The 15,969-nt window shown below is 56.4% G+C and overlaps 1 protein-coding gene across 7 annotated transcripts in view; it reads left to right on the forward strand.

Annotated features, from left to right (window-relative positions):
• Positions 1-6,637, forward strand: part of LOC105483394 (IQ motif containing E) — a 54,920-nt gene extending 48,283 nt beyond the window's left edge. For 6 of the 7 annotated variants that reach the window (XM_071095431.1, XM_071095432.1, XM_071095427.1 and 3 more), the window contains one exon: positions 1,898-6,637. In XM_071095431.1, coding sequence (XP_070951532.1) covers positions 1,898-2,016 — 119 coding nt within the window. In that variant the 3' untranslated portion in view covers positions 2,017-6,637. The remainder of the gene's footprint in view (positions 1-1,897) is intronic. The other variant, XR_011622638.1, reaches the window with a different exon arrangement.
• The last annotated feature ends 9,332 nt before the right edge of the window (positions 6,638-15,969 follow it).

Raw genomic sequence — 15,969 nt, forward strand, 5'->3', positions numbered from 1 at the left:
CAGCCTTGAGACCTGTTGAGGAGTGTGGCGTGCGGGGCCATCTCGCGTGGGAAGTGTTAGGTGAAGGGCTTTGCTGTGCTGAGTCCTTAGGTCTCCAGGGTGGAGTCAGGGAGGGAGGAGACAGAACAGCAAGGAAAGCCACAAAGGAAGAGGCTCTTCTGAGCCCAAAGGATGAGGGTGATGAAGGCCGGGGGTGAAGGAAGGGTGAGGCCTGCCCGGGACCCACACGCCTTAATGAGAATGTCCCTTCAGGACGGGCCCAGGGAGGCGGCAGCCCCCCAGCACCACTCCAGTAAGTGTGGGGGCCCATGGTGGGCCGAGGCCTTGCTTTCCTAGGAGATCCCTCCTGTGATGACACGGAGTCGGGAAGAGGCCGTTTTGGGGCCCACATCAGACCTGGAGCCCGAAAGCCTTCCCTCCCCAGCGGGTCCTGCTAGGGGCTGTGTCTGAGAGAGTCTCCTGCATGAGCTAAGAACCATACACCACGTTTGACCTGGAAATGCCACATATGAAATCACGTTTTCTTCTTTTCAGTCAGTTTTTAACCTAGTTTCGTCAGAGCTAGAAAACTTTGAACTTTGCTATTCGCTCCAAAACCTCCATTTGTAAAGCTCAACCAAAAGAGGAGCCCCGTGGGGTTTCGGGGAGAATGTGCAGACACACAAAGCCGCCGGCCGGCCTGTGACTCTCGGGCTCTGCAAAAGGCTTTCCATTGTTCCACCGGCTTCACCAGACCCTGCGTTTGGCGACCTTTAGAGGCTTTGATCAGGGGCTAAAGCGGGCCTTGGTGCTGCCCTTTTCTCTTGCTAAACGCAAGTGATTTTGAAGGGGCAAGTTCATCCCAGTGACCCAGGGATTCAGCTTGATTGACCTAAGGAAATGTCTCTGTGAAAAGTAGAAATCGAGCTTTTGTTTAAGCTGATTGGTTGTTTTTGAAGATCACCATGAAAACTTTTTTTAAATTTCGTAAGGTTCCCCTTTAATATGAATTTTCTTGGAAGTGGCAGGAAAAAAAAGCTGACACAGTTACAGTATCTGCAGCATGGCCGAGTTGCCATTTCCTTCCCTTTTTAAAATCTCACATCAGCAGTTCGTTACTTTTTTACTTTCATCTTTCAAGGCAGTAAGAGTCAGGCTCCCTCGCGAGGAGCTCTGGGGCTGCTGGTGTGGTAGGGCCGGTCCCCTCTTCAGCTCTGGTACCCACCCCCATCCCGTCTGTAGGTGGCTTCCCATTCTAGAGTGGATTAAGAGTTCTGAACACTCTAGATGCTTATGAAGGAAGTAGCATCCAAAGGGGAATGGCCGAGCAGCTTGCAGGCTCACAGCGATCCGTGCCTTGCCCCCTCCTGCCTTCCATACCAGTGGCCAGCGAGTTAACAGGGAAGCTGGCTTTTTTTTTTTTTTTTTTTTTTTTAAGATGTGGCCTCGCCGTGTTGCCCAGACTGGTCTAGAACTCCTGGGTTCAAGCCACCCTCCCACCTCGGCCTCCCAGAGTCCTGGGGTTACAGGCGTGAGCCACTGCACCCAGCAGAAACGCTCCTACACACAGGTAGCCGCCCGGCCAGGCCCCGGACTCCTGGGCTGCTGCTGTGGGAACAACTTCCAGGGAATTCCTCTGGCGCAGACTCGAGGTTCCTCCGGGCTGGCAAATGTCCGCTTTTGCAGGAGTTTGGATTTGGGGAATGGTGACCAGAGCTGAGTGTGAAGGCTAGGAGAGTGAGGCTTTCTGGCAGGTGTGTGAGTTGGTCCTGCGGGCCTGTGTGCCCCATGGCTTACTGCTTCTGGGGGTAGCCGCCGTCTTACCCGCCGGGGAAGACCAGACAGTGTAAGGGTGTCCGTGGTGTCAGCCCCTGAGGTCAGCGTGGCTGACCCGTCTCCCTGTGGTTCATTTCCACAGACCCCTCTCCCGCAGGGCCGCAGTCCGTGGCACCTCCACCTGGGGATGACGTCAACTCCGATGATTCCGACGATATTGTCATCGCCCCATCTCTGCCCACGAAGAACTTTCCAGTCTAGGTCCCCGTCACTGTCTCCATGACGTGATGGCAGCACTGCTGAGGACATAGGAGCCACGACTGGAAAGATAATTTGTCGTGTTAGGAGAAGAATGATACCTACTTAACCTCTCAACATCTGCATCGTCTCTCTGTGCTTTTGTTTGTGGAAGGAAACCCAAATGCCTTTACTTTATTCTCCGGGGAGGGCCAGCGGCTCGCATCTCCCTCGTCTCCAGCTGCAGCTCGGATGGTGAGTTTTCAGTGGCGACAGACACGTCTGCTGTGAGCTCGCGGACACCAGGGAGCCCTGTAGTGACATGTTATCTGACCACCTCGCCACCTGCCCATGACCTTGACCATGAGGAGCTGCTATCCACAGCTAGCGCCAACACCACGCCTGCTCTTCCTGGTGACACCCACGACAACCAGGATTTGCTTCGATCTCGGCCCAGTAGGCCAGGCAGAGGCGCCCCGCTGTGCCTTAGGAAGGTGTGAGACCGGCTTCCCCCCATCCCCACAGCAAAACACGGCATGTCCCAAGCCAGTGAGGAGCTAAAGACACCCAGGTCCCCAAATGAGCGTACGCCATGCCCCACCTGCTCACACCGTCCTTTCCCGTCACCCTCGCTACCCCTGGAGCAGCGCCCTCCACAGCTGCCCTTCCCAGGAAGGAGTTTGTTGGATTCTGTCACTGTGGAGACAAAGTCTTCTCTTTAATTCCAAATTATAACCACAAAAGCGGCATCACACTTGCTTTTGAAAACATCAGGGTGATGTCTGTTCCCAAACCGGCAGCGGGTGTCTCAGCCTCTGTGGGGCCACCCCGGGGAAGGAGAGGAGAGGAGGGTGAGGAGGCAGGCTCGCCGTTCCAAGGGAGAGCACAGGCTCGTGCTGGGGTGTGTTGCATGTGGTGTCTGGGACAGTCCCCATCACCCCATGTGTGCGGCCTCTGCACTCCCAGCTCCACTGCTGGCCTGGGCTGGGCTGGGCATGCGGAGCCTGGGGAGCCAGCAGCTGCGGAGGCCTGGGAGGAGTCCTTGAAGGCAGCAGCTGCAGAGGCCTAGGAAGGAGTTCCTGGGGGAAGTGCACAGTGTCCAGTGCCCATCTCTTGCTTGTGTGTGAGATTAGCCCCTGCTGCGGCGTCAAGAGGAAGAGCCTTAGACCTGGGTGGGCCTTCAGGGGCATCTAGACCCCTGCACAGCCCGGGCCTGGTGTCCACATCTCCACAGCACCCCTGTGGGGACTCCTGCCAGGGCTGGCTGCTGTCTCAGGAAAGACCCAATGTTAGAAAGCCCCTTCTTACACAGCCAACGGCTTCTCCCAAGGCTTCTGGCCACAGGGACAGGCTAACCCCTGGGCACCTCTTCTGCAGCATGGCGTCCTTCTGATTCACCCAGGCTGACCCTGGGGCGTCCTCCACGGCGGTCAGAAGGCTGATGGCCCCAACACAGTGGCTTGTGGAAGAGAGAGAGGAGGCTCTGCATGTCCATCTGCCCTGTGGGAGGAGGACACAGGTGTCCCCAGTGCAGCCTGTCCTCTCCCAGTCAGTCAGGGATGGGGCCACCCAAAGTGCAGGACCCGCCCCACCCTGCGGTTCGCAGCCTGGCTCCTGTCTCCACTTAGGCGCTGTTTCTACAGGGGGTGGAACTGAGTCAGCGGGGGTCCTGGCTGTGTACGTCTTTTCCTTACTTGGTCTATGGGTTGTCAAGTCCATTTTTTTTTTTTTTCACTGAACTGGCTGGTAACTTGATGGACTGTGTAACTGACACAGGCTCTCTGTAAACCCCTGTCTTCACCCCACCTCCCGGGTCCACTCCCTGGGGCTCTGTCCCAGCCATCCCTGCTTGCCAGCTCCAAGCTGCAGTCCTAGGAGCCAGTCTACCTCGAAAGCCCTGAGAAAGTGAGACACCTGCACGTTCGCTGCGGGAGACCCTCCGTTCTCTTGTGGCAGCTGCTCCCTCTTGTTAAACCAAGCTGTTTCTGCAGGACATGCTCACTCTTGGGAACCAGTGGCCTAGAGCTTTGGGTTACGGGTATGGAGAGGGCGTTCCTGCCTCGGGCTTGGCGGAGAATGTTCCATACATAAACCACCATGTCCTCCTCTGGTGCAGCTGGACTGCTCTGTTAAAAGCCAGCATCTGTCTTGAAGCTCGCTGGGTAAATGGCAATGCATTCTCAAGCCTGTGTCTTCAGCTGATGCCCAGTGTCCAGTGCTGGTCACCAGTCCCCTTTGCTGGGGACAGCCCGCCCGGCTGTTCTGTGGTCCTGGAACACTGCAGTGTGGTTTTGTTCCTTGGAGACAGCACCAAGCGGAGAGGCCTCCTTGCCGGCTGCCCCAGGGCCTGGGGGCCAGGGGTTCTGGCCCTGCGGGAACTTAGGCAGGAGGGGAAGAGAAGCCCATGGAGCCATGGGAGGGGTGTCATGGGTGGGGCCTAGCCATGGGAGGGGTGAGATGTGGGCGGGGCCCAGTCATGGGAGGGGTAGCTGTGGGTGGGGCCTAGCCGTGGGCAGGGCCTGTCATGGGCGGGGTGAGCTGTGGGCGGAGCCTAGTCATGGGAGGGGTGAGCTGTGGATGGACGGAACTGAGCCATGGGAGGGGCAAGCCATGGACTGGGCCAGGCTGTTGGAGCCATGGGTGGAGTAGGCTGGGCGGAGCTGCTGGGGCTGCTGGCAGGGCCTAGGAAAGTAGACAACTCTCGGGGGAGACTGGAAGTAGAGCGTGAGTCCCCATGAAAGGGACCTCTGCCCCAGGGTTAAGTGCCAAAGCAGGTCCCGCCCACCACTTCGGGGTAGACGGTGGCACGTGTTGCTCAGGGTGTCCTGATTGTCTGGCACGTGTTGCTCAGGGTGTCCTGATTGTCTGGCACGTGTTGCTCAGGGTGTCCTGATTGTCGCTGCAACGCCTCCACATCACCTTGAACTTAAAGAACGGCAGCAAAGCTGTATCTGCTATCAGAGGCTGTTAGGTAGCCCAGCGTTAAACTAACATACTCTTTCTCCATCACATGCTCTTTAAACAGGGAGACACAGAAAATGTCCGTCTCCAGGGCCTGGCCCCACTGTGTTGACAGCAGCCACACCTGTTGAGCCGACACTGCTGAGGCTGAAGCTGGCCCCAGTGCAGGGGGCTGGTGAGCCACAGGTGCAGCTCCCCGGAGGTGTGCTCTCCCCTAGAGTCCTGCCCCCACCTCCTCCCCGAGGCCTATTCCTGCTGCCCTCAGACCTCAGCAGAGGCACCAGCTGGAGGGCTCCACGGACATCCTTGGAGATACGGGAAGCTTTCCTGGCACAGGGCACAGCTCTTAGGAGGCGTTTGTAGGACGCTGTCTCCCCAGTGTGTCCTGCTCATCCAGGAGGGGGAGAAAGAGGAGGAGGCCCCAGGCTCAGAAGCCAGGGACAGATGGCCGAGGATTACCAAACTGAATCCAGGTAGTGCCATGACCCTGGGTGTCCCTTGGTTCACGTCACCCACCAGACACAGCTGCAGGGAGAGTGCAGGGAGGGGCTGGGACCAAAGAGGCCAGAAACCCGCAGAAAGGAGGCAGAAGTGAGGTGGGTGTGCCTGGGGCACAAAGCCAGCACCGGGGAGATTTCAGTGGAGTCCTACAGCCAGTTTCTGTGCGGACTGTGATGCCAGAGAGGCGTGCAGCCTCTGGGCAAGTCGGGAGAGGGCTGGGGTGGTCCCCACAAGGGAGAAGAGGTGGAAGGGCCAGAGAAGACCGCCAAGACCACCGTTTCCCCAGGCATGGGGTGACTGACCTGACTATGAGACTAGCGGGCAGAGCCAAGCAGGGCTAAACTCCAACCCAGGGCCCAGTGTTGGACAAAGTAGCTTTTTCTTTGCTCATTTGTCTGTGTATTAAGAAGAGACTAAAATAGCCAAACGACACTGGTCGCACGCTCTGGCTGTGGTCTGTCTGCTGAATGTCTATTTTTGTCTCCTGACAAGAGACGTGAGGACCATGCCCTTGATCCCTCCAACAGACCAGAAACCCCCTTCCTTGCAAAAAAAAAAAAAAAAAAAAGCCAATTGAATTAGGAAGAGATCACCCAACCTAGCTCAGATCCACCAAGATAAGCACAGCAAAGCTCGGCTGCATTTTTGAGGAATAAAAACCTTCTGCAGAAAGCACCAATAACCTTTAAGATCTGAATGAGATTCTAATATAACCCGTCTAAACAATGGCAAAATTCCTCCTTTGGTTTTGGAAGCAGCGCTTGCTCACACGTGGCTCAGGGATTCTCTGAGGACCAGGAGTTGACACACAAACCCCGCCATGGGTCCCAGCCAGCTATTTCTCAAGGCTCCCACCTCGCCAAGCTCCCAAGGGCCTGCCGGCAGCGCCTACGCTGTGCCAACTACCCTGTCTGGTACAGACCACGGCTGGGTAGCACCCTCAAAAGCAACAGAAACAACGTCTGGAAGCTGAAAGGCGAAACTGTCGAGATGGCTCGGGAGAGGAAGGAGCGGACCCACTGGTCTTCGGCATTTTGTATTTAGAATTATTCTAATCTTATACAGAACGTATAGGCAGATCTTTTGGAAGGGATACGGTTTTCATTCTTGTGCAACTCATTATTCTCATTACTGGCCTTTTAAATAAAAAGTTGTTTTTCAGGGCGCCTTGATTGCCCGTGAAGCTGTCCCTTTAATTACCTCCAGGTGTGTTCCTGCTCCATGTGCTCAGGCTGCACAAACGATGTGCTTCAGAAACCCCGCTTCTCCGGGCTTCTGGCATTTTGCTGTGGTCGTCGTGTAGGCTTGGGGTTGGGGAGCCAGCTGGAGGGACGAGTCCCGCCGCCAGCTCCCCGCCACACGTGAACTTGGATACATCTGTTGACACCCCAGTCCCCCCTCGAATTTCAGTTCCTGAGATGTGAGGACACAAAAATGTCCGTGCGTGAGGCAGTTATTTCTCCACATGTGATTTCATTTTTGTTTCAGGAGCAGGGAAAGAATAATTTCCTGAAGAATCAAACACAGATGGAAACAACCAGAAGGAGCTGATATCTGGGTTTTGTTTTCCAATATTTTGTTGCATGGGACAGGGTGCATCTGTGGCTTTGCGCGCTTGTGGCTGCCTGCCCTGGGGCTCTGAATCCTGGGTGGAGTGTGTCTGAAGCCTCCATATTTACTGAGGTTGGCTCTGGCATTTGCCCAAGCCCATTTTCTCTCTATCGATCTCGTGTGTGTGTGTGTGTGTGTGTGTGTGTGTGTGTGTGTGTGTGTGGAAATATATGTACATTTTTAAATTGAGATAGGGTCTTGCTGTCTTGCCCGGGCTGGAGTGCAGTGGTGCAATCATAGCTCACTGCAGCTTCAAACTCTTGGGTTTAAACCATCCTCTTGCCTCAGCCTCCCAAGTAGCTAGGACTATAGGTGTGCACCACCATGCCCAACCACTTTTTTTTTTTTTTTTTTTGAGACGGAGTCTCGCCTGTCACCCAGGCTGGAGTGCAGTGGCACGATCTCCGCTCACTGCAAGCTCCGCCGCCTCCCGGGTTCACATCATTCTCCTGCCTCAGCCTCCCTAGAAGCTGGGACTACAGGCGCCCACCACCACGCCCGGCTAAGTTTTTTGTATTTTTAGTAGAGACGGGGTTTTACTGTGTTCGCCAGGATGGTCTCGATCTCCTGACCTCGTGATCCGCCCAACTCGGCCTCCCAAAGTGCTGGGATTACAGGCATGAGCCACCGCGCCCGGCCGCCCAACCACTTTTTAAAAAATTTCTGGCCAGGTGCAGTGGCGCATGCCTGTAATGCCAGCCCTTTGGGAGGCCGAGGTGGGCAGATCACGAGGTCAGGAGTTTGAGACCAGTCCAGCCAATATGGTGACACCCTGTCTCTACTAAAAATAGAAAAATTAGCCGTGCATAGTGGCGCACACCTGTAGTCCCAGCTACTCGGGAGGCTGAGGCAGAAGAATCGCTTGAACCCAAGAGGCAGAGGTTGCAGTGAGCTGAGATGGCGCCACTGCACTCCAGGGTGGGCAACAGAGCAAGACTGTCTCAAATAATAATAATAACAATAATTCCGTAAAGATGGGGTCTTGCTGAGTTGCCCAGGCTAGTCTTGAACTACTGGGCCCAAGTGATCCTCACACCTCAGCCTCCCAAGTGACTGAAACTACGGGTGTGCACCTGGCTAATATAAAAAATTTTGGGGGTGGGGGACAGTGGTTCACGCCTGTAATCCCAGCACTTTGAGAGGCCGAGGTGGTGGATCACCTGAGGTCAGGAGTTCGAGGCCAGCCTGGCCAACATGATGACACCCGTCTCTACTAAAAATACAAAAATTAGCCGGGTGTAGTGGCACACGCCTGTAATCCCAGCTACTCAGGAGGCTGAGACAGGAGAATCACTTGAAACTGGGAGGTGGAGGTTGCAGCGAGCCATTGCACTCCAGCCTGGGCAACAAGAGCAAAACTCCGTCTCAATAAATAAATAAATAAAATAATTTTTTGGTAGAGATAGGGTCTTGCTATGTTGCCCAGCCTGGTGTCCAATGCCTGGCCTCAAGCGATCCTCCCACCTTGGCCTCCCGAAGTGCTGGAATTACAGGTGTGAGCCACTGCGCCCTGCCCCGAGCCCATCTTTACACCCCGATGGCCTGTGTGCTGTCCTGGCAAGTGGTTCATTTGTAGACTTGCACTTTGCAGAGGAGCTGGTAGGGCCTGAAGGAGCCTGTGGCATTGGAGAGCATGGTGCACCAGGCACTCGCCTGCTGCAAGCTCGCTGCCACCGCAGCTGCCAGCTGTGATCTCCCTGAGGGGTTCAGACCCACCAGCAGAGAGGAGGTAGCCTGTGGGGGCTTCTCAGCTAGAGCTGGCGAGAGAAGGAGAGAGAAGGTCCAACCTCAGGCCTCCACCTGCCATGGGCCGGGGTATGGATAGACGTGGAAGTATGTGAGCGTGGACATCCGTGCACACAGGCACAGGCACACGGGGAGAACCCTCTTCCTCTTCCCCATCCAGCCCGCTAGTTTTTGGCGTTCCCAGGCATGTGCTGAGTACATGAGGGCCTCCTCAAAGACCGAGTGAGAGTCACCACAAGCTCTTGCCAAGACGATTTTAAATATGAGATTCCTCCAAGGTCCCCGGGGGACATAGAAAAAAAGAAGTAAGCCTCTGAATCCCTCGCTCCTTTCAGCACTGCTGTCGGGCTTGGAATATGAATGACGGGCTGCGGAACAGGGTGGCGTGTCTCTGCATGGGTGCCAGCTAATGGCCTTTGGCCAGCACCTCCCCTTTGGATCCCGGGAGTCAGGCCCAGCGACAGCCCCGAGGGCCAGCCCCATTAGATGGGGCCTGCCTCAGGAACCTGGGGACGTTTCCATGGTGCTGTGTGCCTTTCTGAATAAGAGGAGGGGGTGCCCCTGAGCTATTCGGTAGTGAAACCCCAGAGCAGCCTGGGATTCAAAGGAGAGAGTCCAGTGCTGCCAGGGCTCCCGCGGCTGCCATTCATGGCAGCCCTGTCTGGGGGCTTCCTCCCCACCAGCCCTTCCCTTCCCAGGCCCGGCTTGCAAAGGAATGAAAGCAGGGAAGGGTGTAAGTGGGTGGGCCGGGGCGCAGCTCGCATAAGATATACAAAGGGGACTGATTCCCGCTCATTGCAGCCTCGCCCACCCCATTCCCTTCTCACACCCATTTCCCCCACCAGCCAGCACGCTGTGGGCTGCTGGCTCCATTCTGCTCACTGCTCCACCACTCGCCGCTACCCTCACCCGGGAGTGCACCCTTCCCACCTCATCACTCCTCCCTGCTTTCGGGATTTCTCTTCTGCTCTGGCACCCAGTCCTACCCTCTGCCTGTTGAGTATGGGTGTTCCCACGGCTCCGTCCCCAACACCCCGACCTGCCTGGATCATCCACTGGACGTCCGCATGTTCATATCCCAGATGCCTCCAATTCAGCTTGGCTTGGCTTCAATTTATCTTCCCCCATGACCCTGCTCCCTGTTCAGTAAATGACATCACAAGCCACGTGGTTGTCCCTGCTAGAAACCCAGAGACCATCCCTGTCTCCCTCCCCATTCTCACCAGGCCCCACAGGGGCTACACCCTCAGCAGCCCTCAACTCTGCTGCCACAATCTGCAGTGAGGCCAGGTGACTCCACCAGACAGTTCCCACAGGCTCCAAGACAAAACCGAACCCCTGAACATGCCAGACTGCTGCATGTCCACACACACAAAGACACATGCACGCACAAAACGCCACGATGCAACATATGTGCAAACACCTGCACATGAGCAGACGTATGCCCACAAACACACGCACACACATGAAACAATGCAGACTTGAAAATGCACACAGAATCAACACACACCAATGCATGCACTCTCAGATACACACAACACACTTCGCACAGACATGCACACACACACGTACAAACACAAACACATGCAAACATGCCTGCAAACACACCTGCAAAGACAGAAACATACACAAATTTGCATCCCACACACACGTACACACAGGTACACACAAACACACACAACATACATATAAAACACACATGCACACACACAAATATGCACACATGCGCACGCGCACTTGAAGCTCAAGCCAGCCTGAGCTATGTGAGGCTCCACTTCTCCAAAGAAGAGACAGCAGAAAAGAAAACCCGTCTAGCCAACTTGAAAGTATGAGCTTTATATAGGTGTGGACGAAAGTGTCAGATGCCAACCTGTGAATAATTAATATGTTAATTTGGTCACACATCATGCATATTTAAAGTCACAGCTAAAAGAAGACACTGGTCTAGGAGCAGGCCTCTGGTGGTGCTCCCGGGACTTGGCTGCACCAGCAGCTTCGTCCCCATGTTTTGGATCCTCTCACACAGTTTCCCAGGCACGACATCTCCACTTCCATCTAAGCTGTTTGCAATCCACGTGACGGCTGAGAAATCTGCTCATGCCGGGTGCAGCGGCTCACGCCTGTAATCCCAGCACTTTGGGAGGCCGAGGCGGGCAGATAGCTTGAATCCGGGAATCTGAGACCAGCCTGGACAACATAGTGAAACCCTCTCCCTGCAAAAATACAAAAATGAGCTGGGCATGGTGGCATACACCTGTGGTCCCAGCTCCTTGGGAGGCTGAGGTGGGATGATTGCATGAACCAGAGAAAGTGGAGGTTGCAGTAGTGAGCCAAGATCGCGTCATTGTACTCCAGCCTGGGCAACAGAGCAAGACTCTGCCTCAAAAAAAAAAAAAAAAATCTGAACAGGGTGTGCCATGATTGAGCATTTCTCCCCAAGCCACAAGTGCCAGTGTGCTGGACCTGAGGACGGCGGCCCAGGTGGCAGTGACTTTATGATCACGTTTCCACAGTGGAACTGCTGGCTGTATTTTTAAACGTTTTAAAGGCTGATTCACAAAGACAGCCAATGCTTGCAAATGTGAGGTTCTACTCCTGGAAAAATGACTAATCTGAGTTAAATTTATTTCTGACATCTTTTTAGTGGATTCTGCCAGGCGACCTCCATACACATTGCTCCCAGCTTTCAGACGCCTCCCTCGGTTCCTATACAGTGTGTGGCTGTCAAAATAAACTAATTGAGAGCCTCATGCAATGAGATACTTTCTAAGGACTTAAGAAGGCAGCTCCCTGTTTTCTGAAGGATACTTTTTAAATATTATTATGTTTTTTAAAGACAAGATCTTGCACCCCAGGCTGGAGTGCAGTGGCACAATCACGGCTCACTGCAGCCTTGACCTCTTGGGCTCAAGCGATCCTCCAGCCTCAGCCTCCCACATAGCTGGGACTACAGGTGTGAGCTACCATACCTGGCTAATGTTTTCATTTTTTTTCTTTTATTTTTGAGACGGAGTCACGCTCTGTCACCCAGGCTGGAGTGCAGTGGTGCGATCTCGGCTCACTGCCACCTCCGCCTCCCGGGCTCAAGCGATTCTCTTGCCTCAACCATCTGAGTAGTTGGGATTACAGGCACACACCACCACGCCCAACTAGTTTTTGTATGTTTAGTAGAGACGGGGGATCCTCCCACCGCAGCCTCCTGAAGTGCTAGGATGACAGGTGTGAGCCACCAGGCCATGAAGGATAATTTTTTGTGGGGAAGGAAAATTCCCCCTCTCTTCTATTTGAACTGTCCCAGAATGAAACCAGGGCCTTCTTCACCACTCAGCCTCAGCCTGCAGAAACTCCCGCCAAGCTCAGCGGCCTCCCAATCTCAGCCCCTGCCTCATCCTCCCACCTCCTAAGCCCCAGGCTCCTCCCTTTTTGACCCTAAGGGATGCTCCCACTCCCATGCCTCCCTTCACATACTCACCTGGCTCTTTCCCACGGGCCATTTCTATTTTACAGTCACATTTTGTTTCTTAAAAAAGATACCTGGCTGGGCGTGGTGGCTCACACCTGTAATCCTAGCACTTTGGGAGGGCGAGGCGGGTGGATCATGAGATCAGGAGTTCAAGACCAGCCTGGCCAAGATGGTGAAACCCCGTCTCTACTAAAAATACAAAAATGAGCTGGACGTGGTGGCAGGTGCCTGTAGTCCCAGCGACTCGGGAGGCTGAGGCAGAGAATCGCTTGAAGCTGGGAGGCTGGAGACGCACTGCACTCCAGCCTGGGGGACAGAGGGAGACTCCATCTCAAAGAAAAAAAAAAAAAGATATCTAACACATTATAAAAAGAAAAACAGAAAAGTATAGAGTAGCCTCATTTCCCTCTGGCCCCACTGATTCTGGGGTCCCGGGCTTTTGTCTTGCCTCCCCACTGCCACTAGGGGACTCAGTCCAGAACCGGGGTGAGCCGTTCCTCAGCCCTTTGTTCCACAAACATGCTCAGGTCCCACGTGGCACCCTGGATCCCATCAGCACCTCCACGCGGCACCCCACGTCTGCCCTGTCTGGCCTCCCCTCCAGCCACACACCCCTGACCACAGGCCTTTGTGGAAAATGCCTCCTCCACCTCCAGCTGGCCCCTTGCCTGTGCCGATTCTGCTGCCAGGAATGTCCTTCCTGTGGAGCCGGCCCGGATGACCCTCTGCTGAGAAGCTTTTCACCATCAGCTCCTCCTCCCTGTAATCTCACAGCACCCAGCCCGTCTGTGTCTTTTAGTATTTATTGCACCTGAGGGCACTTTGTACGGACTATATTAGGGTTTATTTTGTCTGTTTGCAACTAGACTAAGCTCGTGAGGACTGGATCTTTGGGGCCAGGAAATAATTTTTTTTTCTTTTTCTTTTTTTGGCAAGGTCTCGCTCTGTTGCCCAGGCTGGAGTGCAGTGGTGCAGTCATAGCTCATTGCAACCTTGAACCCCTGGGCTCAAGCGACCCTCCCTCCTCAGCCTCCCGTACTCGGGACTACAGGTATATGCTCCCACACCTGGCTAAGTTTTAAATTTTGTTTTATTTTTTTGCCGTGTTGCCCAGGCTGGTCTCAAACTCTTGGCCCCAAGCGATCCTCCCGCCTCGACTTCCCAAAGTGCTGGGATGACAGGCATGAGCCACTTCACCCACCCTAAATTCATTTACTCACCAAATATTCACTGGCTTAGGTGCAGAGAACCCAAGGTTGGGGCAGACCACAGCCGAGGGCTCCCCTCCAGGGTGGTGGGGACACAGGTGGTTTAGACCCAGACACTAGGAGGACTGGGGAGCAGTTCTGGTCTCCCAGAAAAGGCAGTCGGGGCTGCGGCTGAGCAGGTGGGGAGGCGAGTGTCTTCCAGGCCCAGGGAGCTATCAGCCTCTTTCCAGAGGAAAAGGGAGCAGGGCCCACCTCCAGGATGGGAAGGGCCCCAAGGTGGCCAGACACAGTGGGTCAGGTGTGGCAGGGGTGACAGGTCTCAGGAGGGACACAGAAGCCAGGCTGGGGGGGACCTTGCCCTGAGAGCTGTGGGAACAGGATTGTATTTGCATTTGAGAAGGGGAGGCTGGGAACAGCAGAGGACATCATGGGCTGATGAGGAAGCACGTGCGTGCTGACCCCACGGAGGAGAGAGCCCAGGGCCCCCGGAAGGGGACAGCCTGGCTGTTGGCCAAGAGACGCAGAGGGGAAGGAGGCCCGGCCAGGCTGGGGATATGCGCAGAGGGGAGCACGTTCCACCTATCCCTCCCCCTGGAATGGTGCCACATCCCGGCCAGCTCCTCCTGCCCCAGCTCCTCCTTCCCAGCTGCTCCTGCCCCAGCTGCTCCTGCCCCAGCTGCTCCTGCCCCAGCTCCTCCTGCCCCAGCTGCTCCTGCCCCAGCTCCTCCTGCCCCAGCTGCTCCTGCCCCAGCTCCTCCTTCCCCAGCTGCTCCTGCCCCAGCTCCTCCTGCCCCAGCTCCTCCCGCCCCAGCTGCTCCTTCCCCAGCTCCTCCTGCCCCAGCTCCTCCTTCCCCAGCTCCTCCTGCCCCAGCTGCTCCTTCCCCAGCTCCTCCTGCCCCAGCTCCTCCTTCCCCAACTGCTCCTGCCCCAGCTGCTCCTGCCCCAGATGTTCATTCCCCAGCTCCTCTTGCCCCCGGCTCCTCCTTCCTCAGCTCCTCCTGCCCCAGCTCCTCCTTCCCCAGCTCCTCCTGCCCCAGCTCCTCCTTCCCCAGCTCCTCCTTCCCCAGCTCCTCCTGCCCCAGCTCCTCCTACTCCAGCTGCTCCTTCCCCAGCTCCTCCTGCCTCAGCTCCTCCTCCTCCTCCTAATCCCAGCTCCCCTGCTCCTCCTACGCCCACCTCCCCCTGCTCCTCCTGCCCCCATCTCCTCCTGCCCCAGCCTTTCTGTACTCACAGGGACCCTGTGGAGCAGAGAGGGCTTTCTGGGGTCCACTGAGGCTGGGCTGGGCTCCCCAGAGCTGGGCGTCCACTCTAGCCCGACTGATGAAGCCCAACGGGGCCTCCTGCATCCCACATCCTCCCTGCCAGGCTGCAGACCCAGCTGGGAAGTCTAGGAAGGAAAATGGGGGTCCTGGGCCTGCAGGTGGAAGAATTCGGCCCAGGGTTCCAGCCAGCACCACCTCCCCAACCTGCCCCACACCCCCTGTTGCGGGCGACCCGTGACGAGCCTCAGGTTCACCATCTGTACCCAAGGGCGTGCTGGCCCTGTATCTGGGTGGCTGTGAGCCAGTGGGCAGGGAGGGCCTACACCAGCCAGCAGAGCTCTGGAAGAGCAAAACGCCGTTCATCCCAGACACACACCCCAAGCGTCTATCCTGGGCCCGGCCCTGGCCCTCATAACATCGCCATCACCAGCTCGCTTCCAGAAGCCTCTGCCTGCTCCTCTCCGGAGCCCTGCGCCCCTGCACTGCCCCCCACCCCCAAGAGCGATGTGGAGGCTTCGCCAGTCCTGGGAGGACTCTGGACTTGGTCCTGAGGCCCTGGGAGGCCAGGGAGGGGCTGCCAGGGGCGCAGCAGGCCAGATTCCTTGTCAGAGATGAAGCGGGCGGTGCAGAGAAATTCAGGACAAAGGGCAGGGCCCTGCTGCCCCGTGCTCCCGGGGACCTTGAGCGAGACACTTCCTTTTCTGAGCCTCCAGAGCTGAGACTGGCAGGAGTGGAGCTGGAGAGCCCCTCCTGAACGGCGGCTGGCACTGGGTGTGCCCGGAGGAGGCTGCTCTGCCAGGGGCGGGATGGTGACGCCTCTGAGGGGCTTCTCCAGGTGGCCCCAGATGTCTTCACATGACCCAGAAAAGGCCCTACCTCCTGCCTCCAGACCTGTCCCAGGAGATGAGCCCCTCTGGGCAAGTAGGCCACCCTTAGAGTGGCATCTAGAACTTCCCTGCTTGTCCGAGGATGGGGGCTGGGCGAGGGGTGGGGGCCGCAGAGGTGCTGCCTGTCGCCCACCTCCACACACAGCACGTCTCCCACGCCGAGCCCGGTCCCCAGGGTGGTGTGTTCTGGACAAAGCCTCGGGGGTGCTGGGGGGCCCGCATTCCCTCCTGGGCCCTCTGCCTTGGAAATGGCCTGTCAAGGGGAGGATCGGCTCTCCAGAGGCTCCCCAGAGCCAGCAGCCGGCCCGGCCCAGTGAGGGAGACCCTGGGTTCCCTGG

The sequence above is a fragment of the Macaca nemestrina genome, chromosome 4, assembly GCF_043159975.1.
Source record: "Macaca nemestrina isolate mMacNem1 chromosome 4, mMacNem.hap1, whole genome shotgun sequence".
Taxonomy (NCBI): domain Eukaryota; kingdom Metazoa; phylum Chordata; class Mammalia; order Primates; family Cercopithecidae; genus Macaca; species Macaca nemestrina.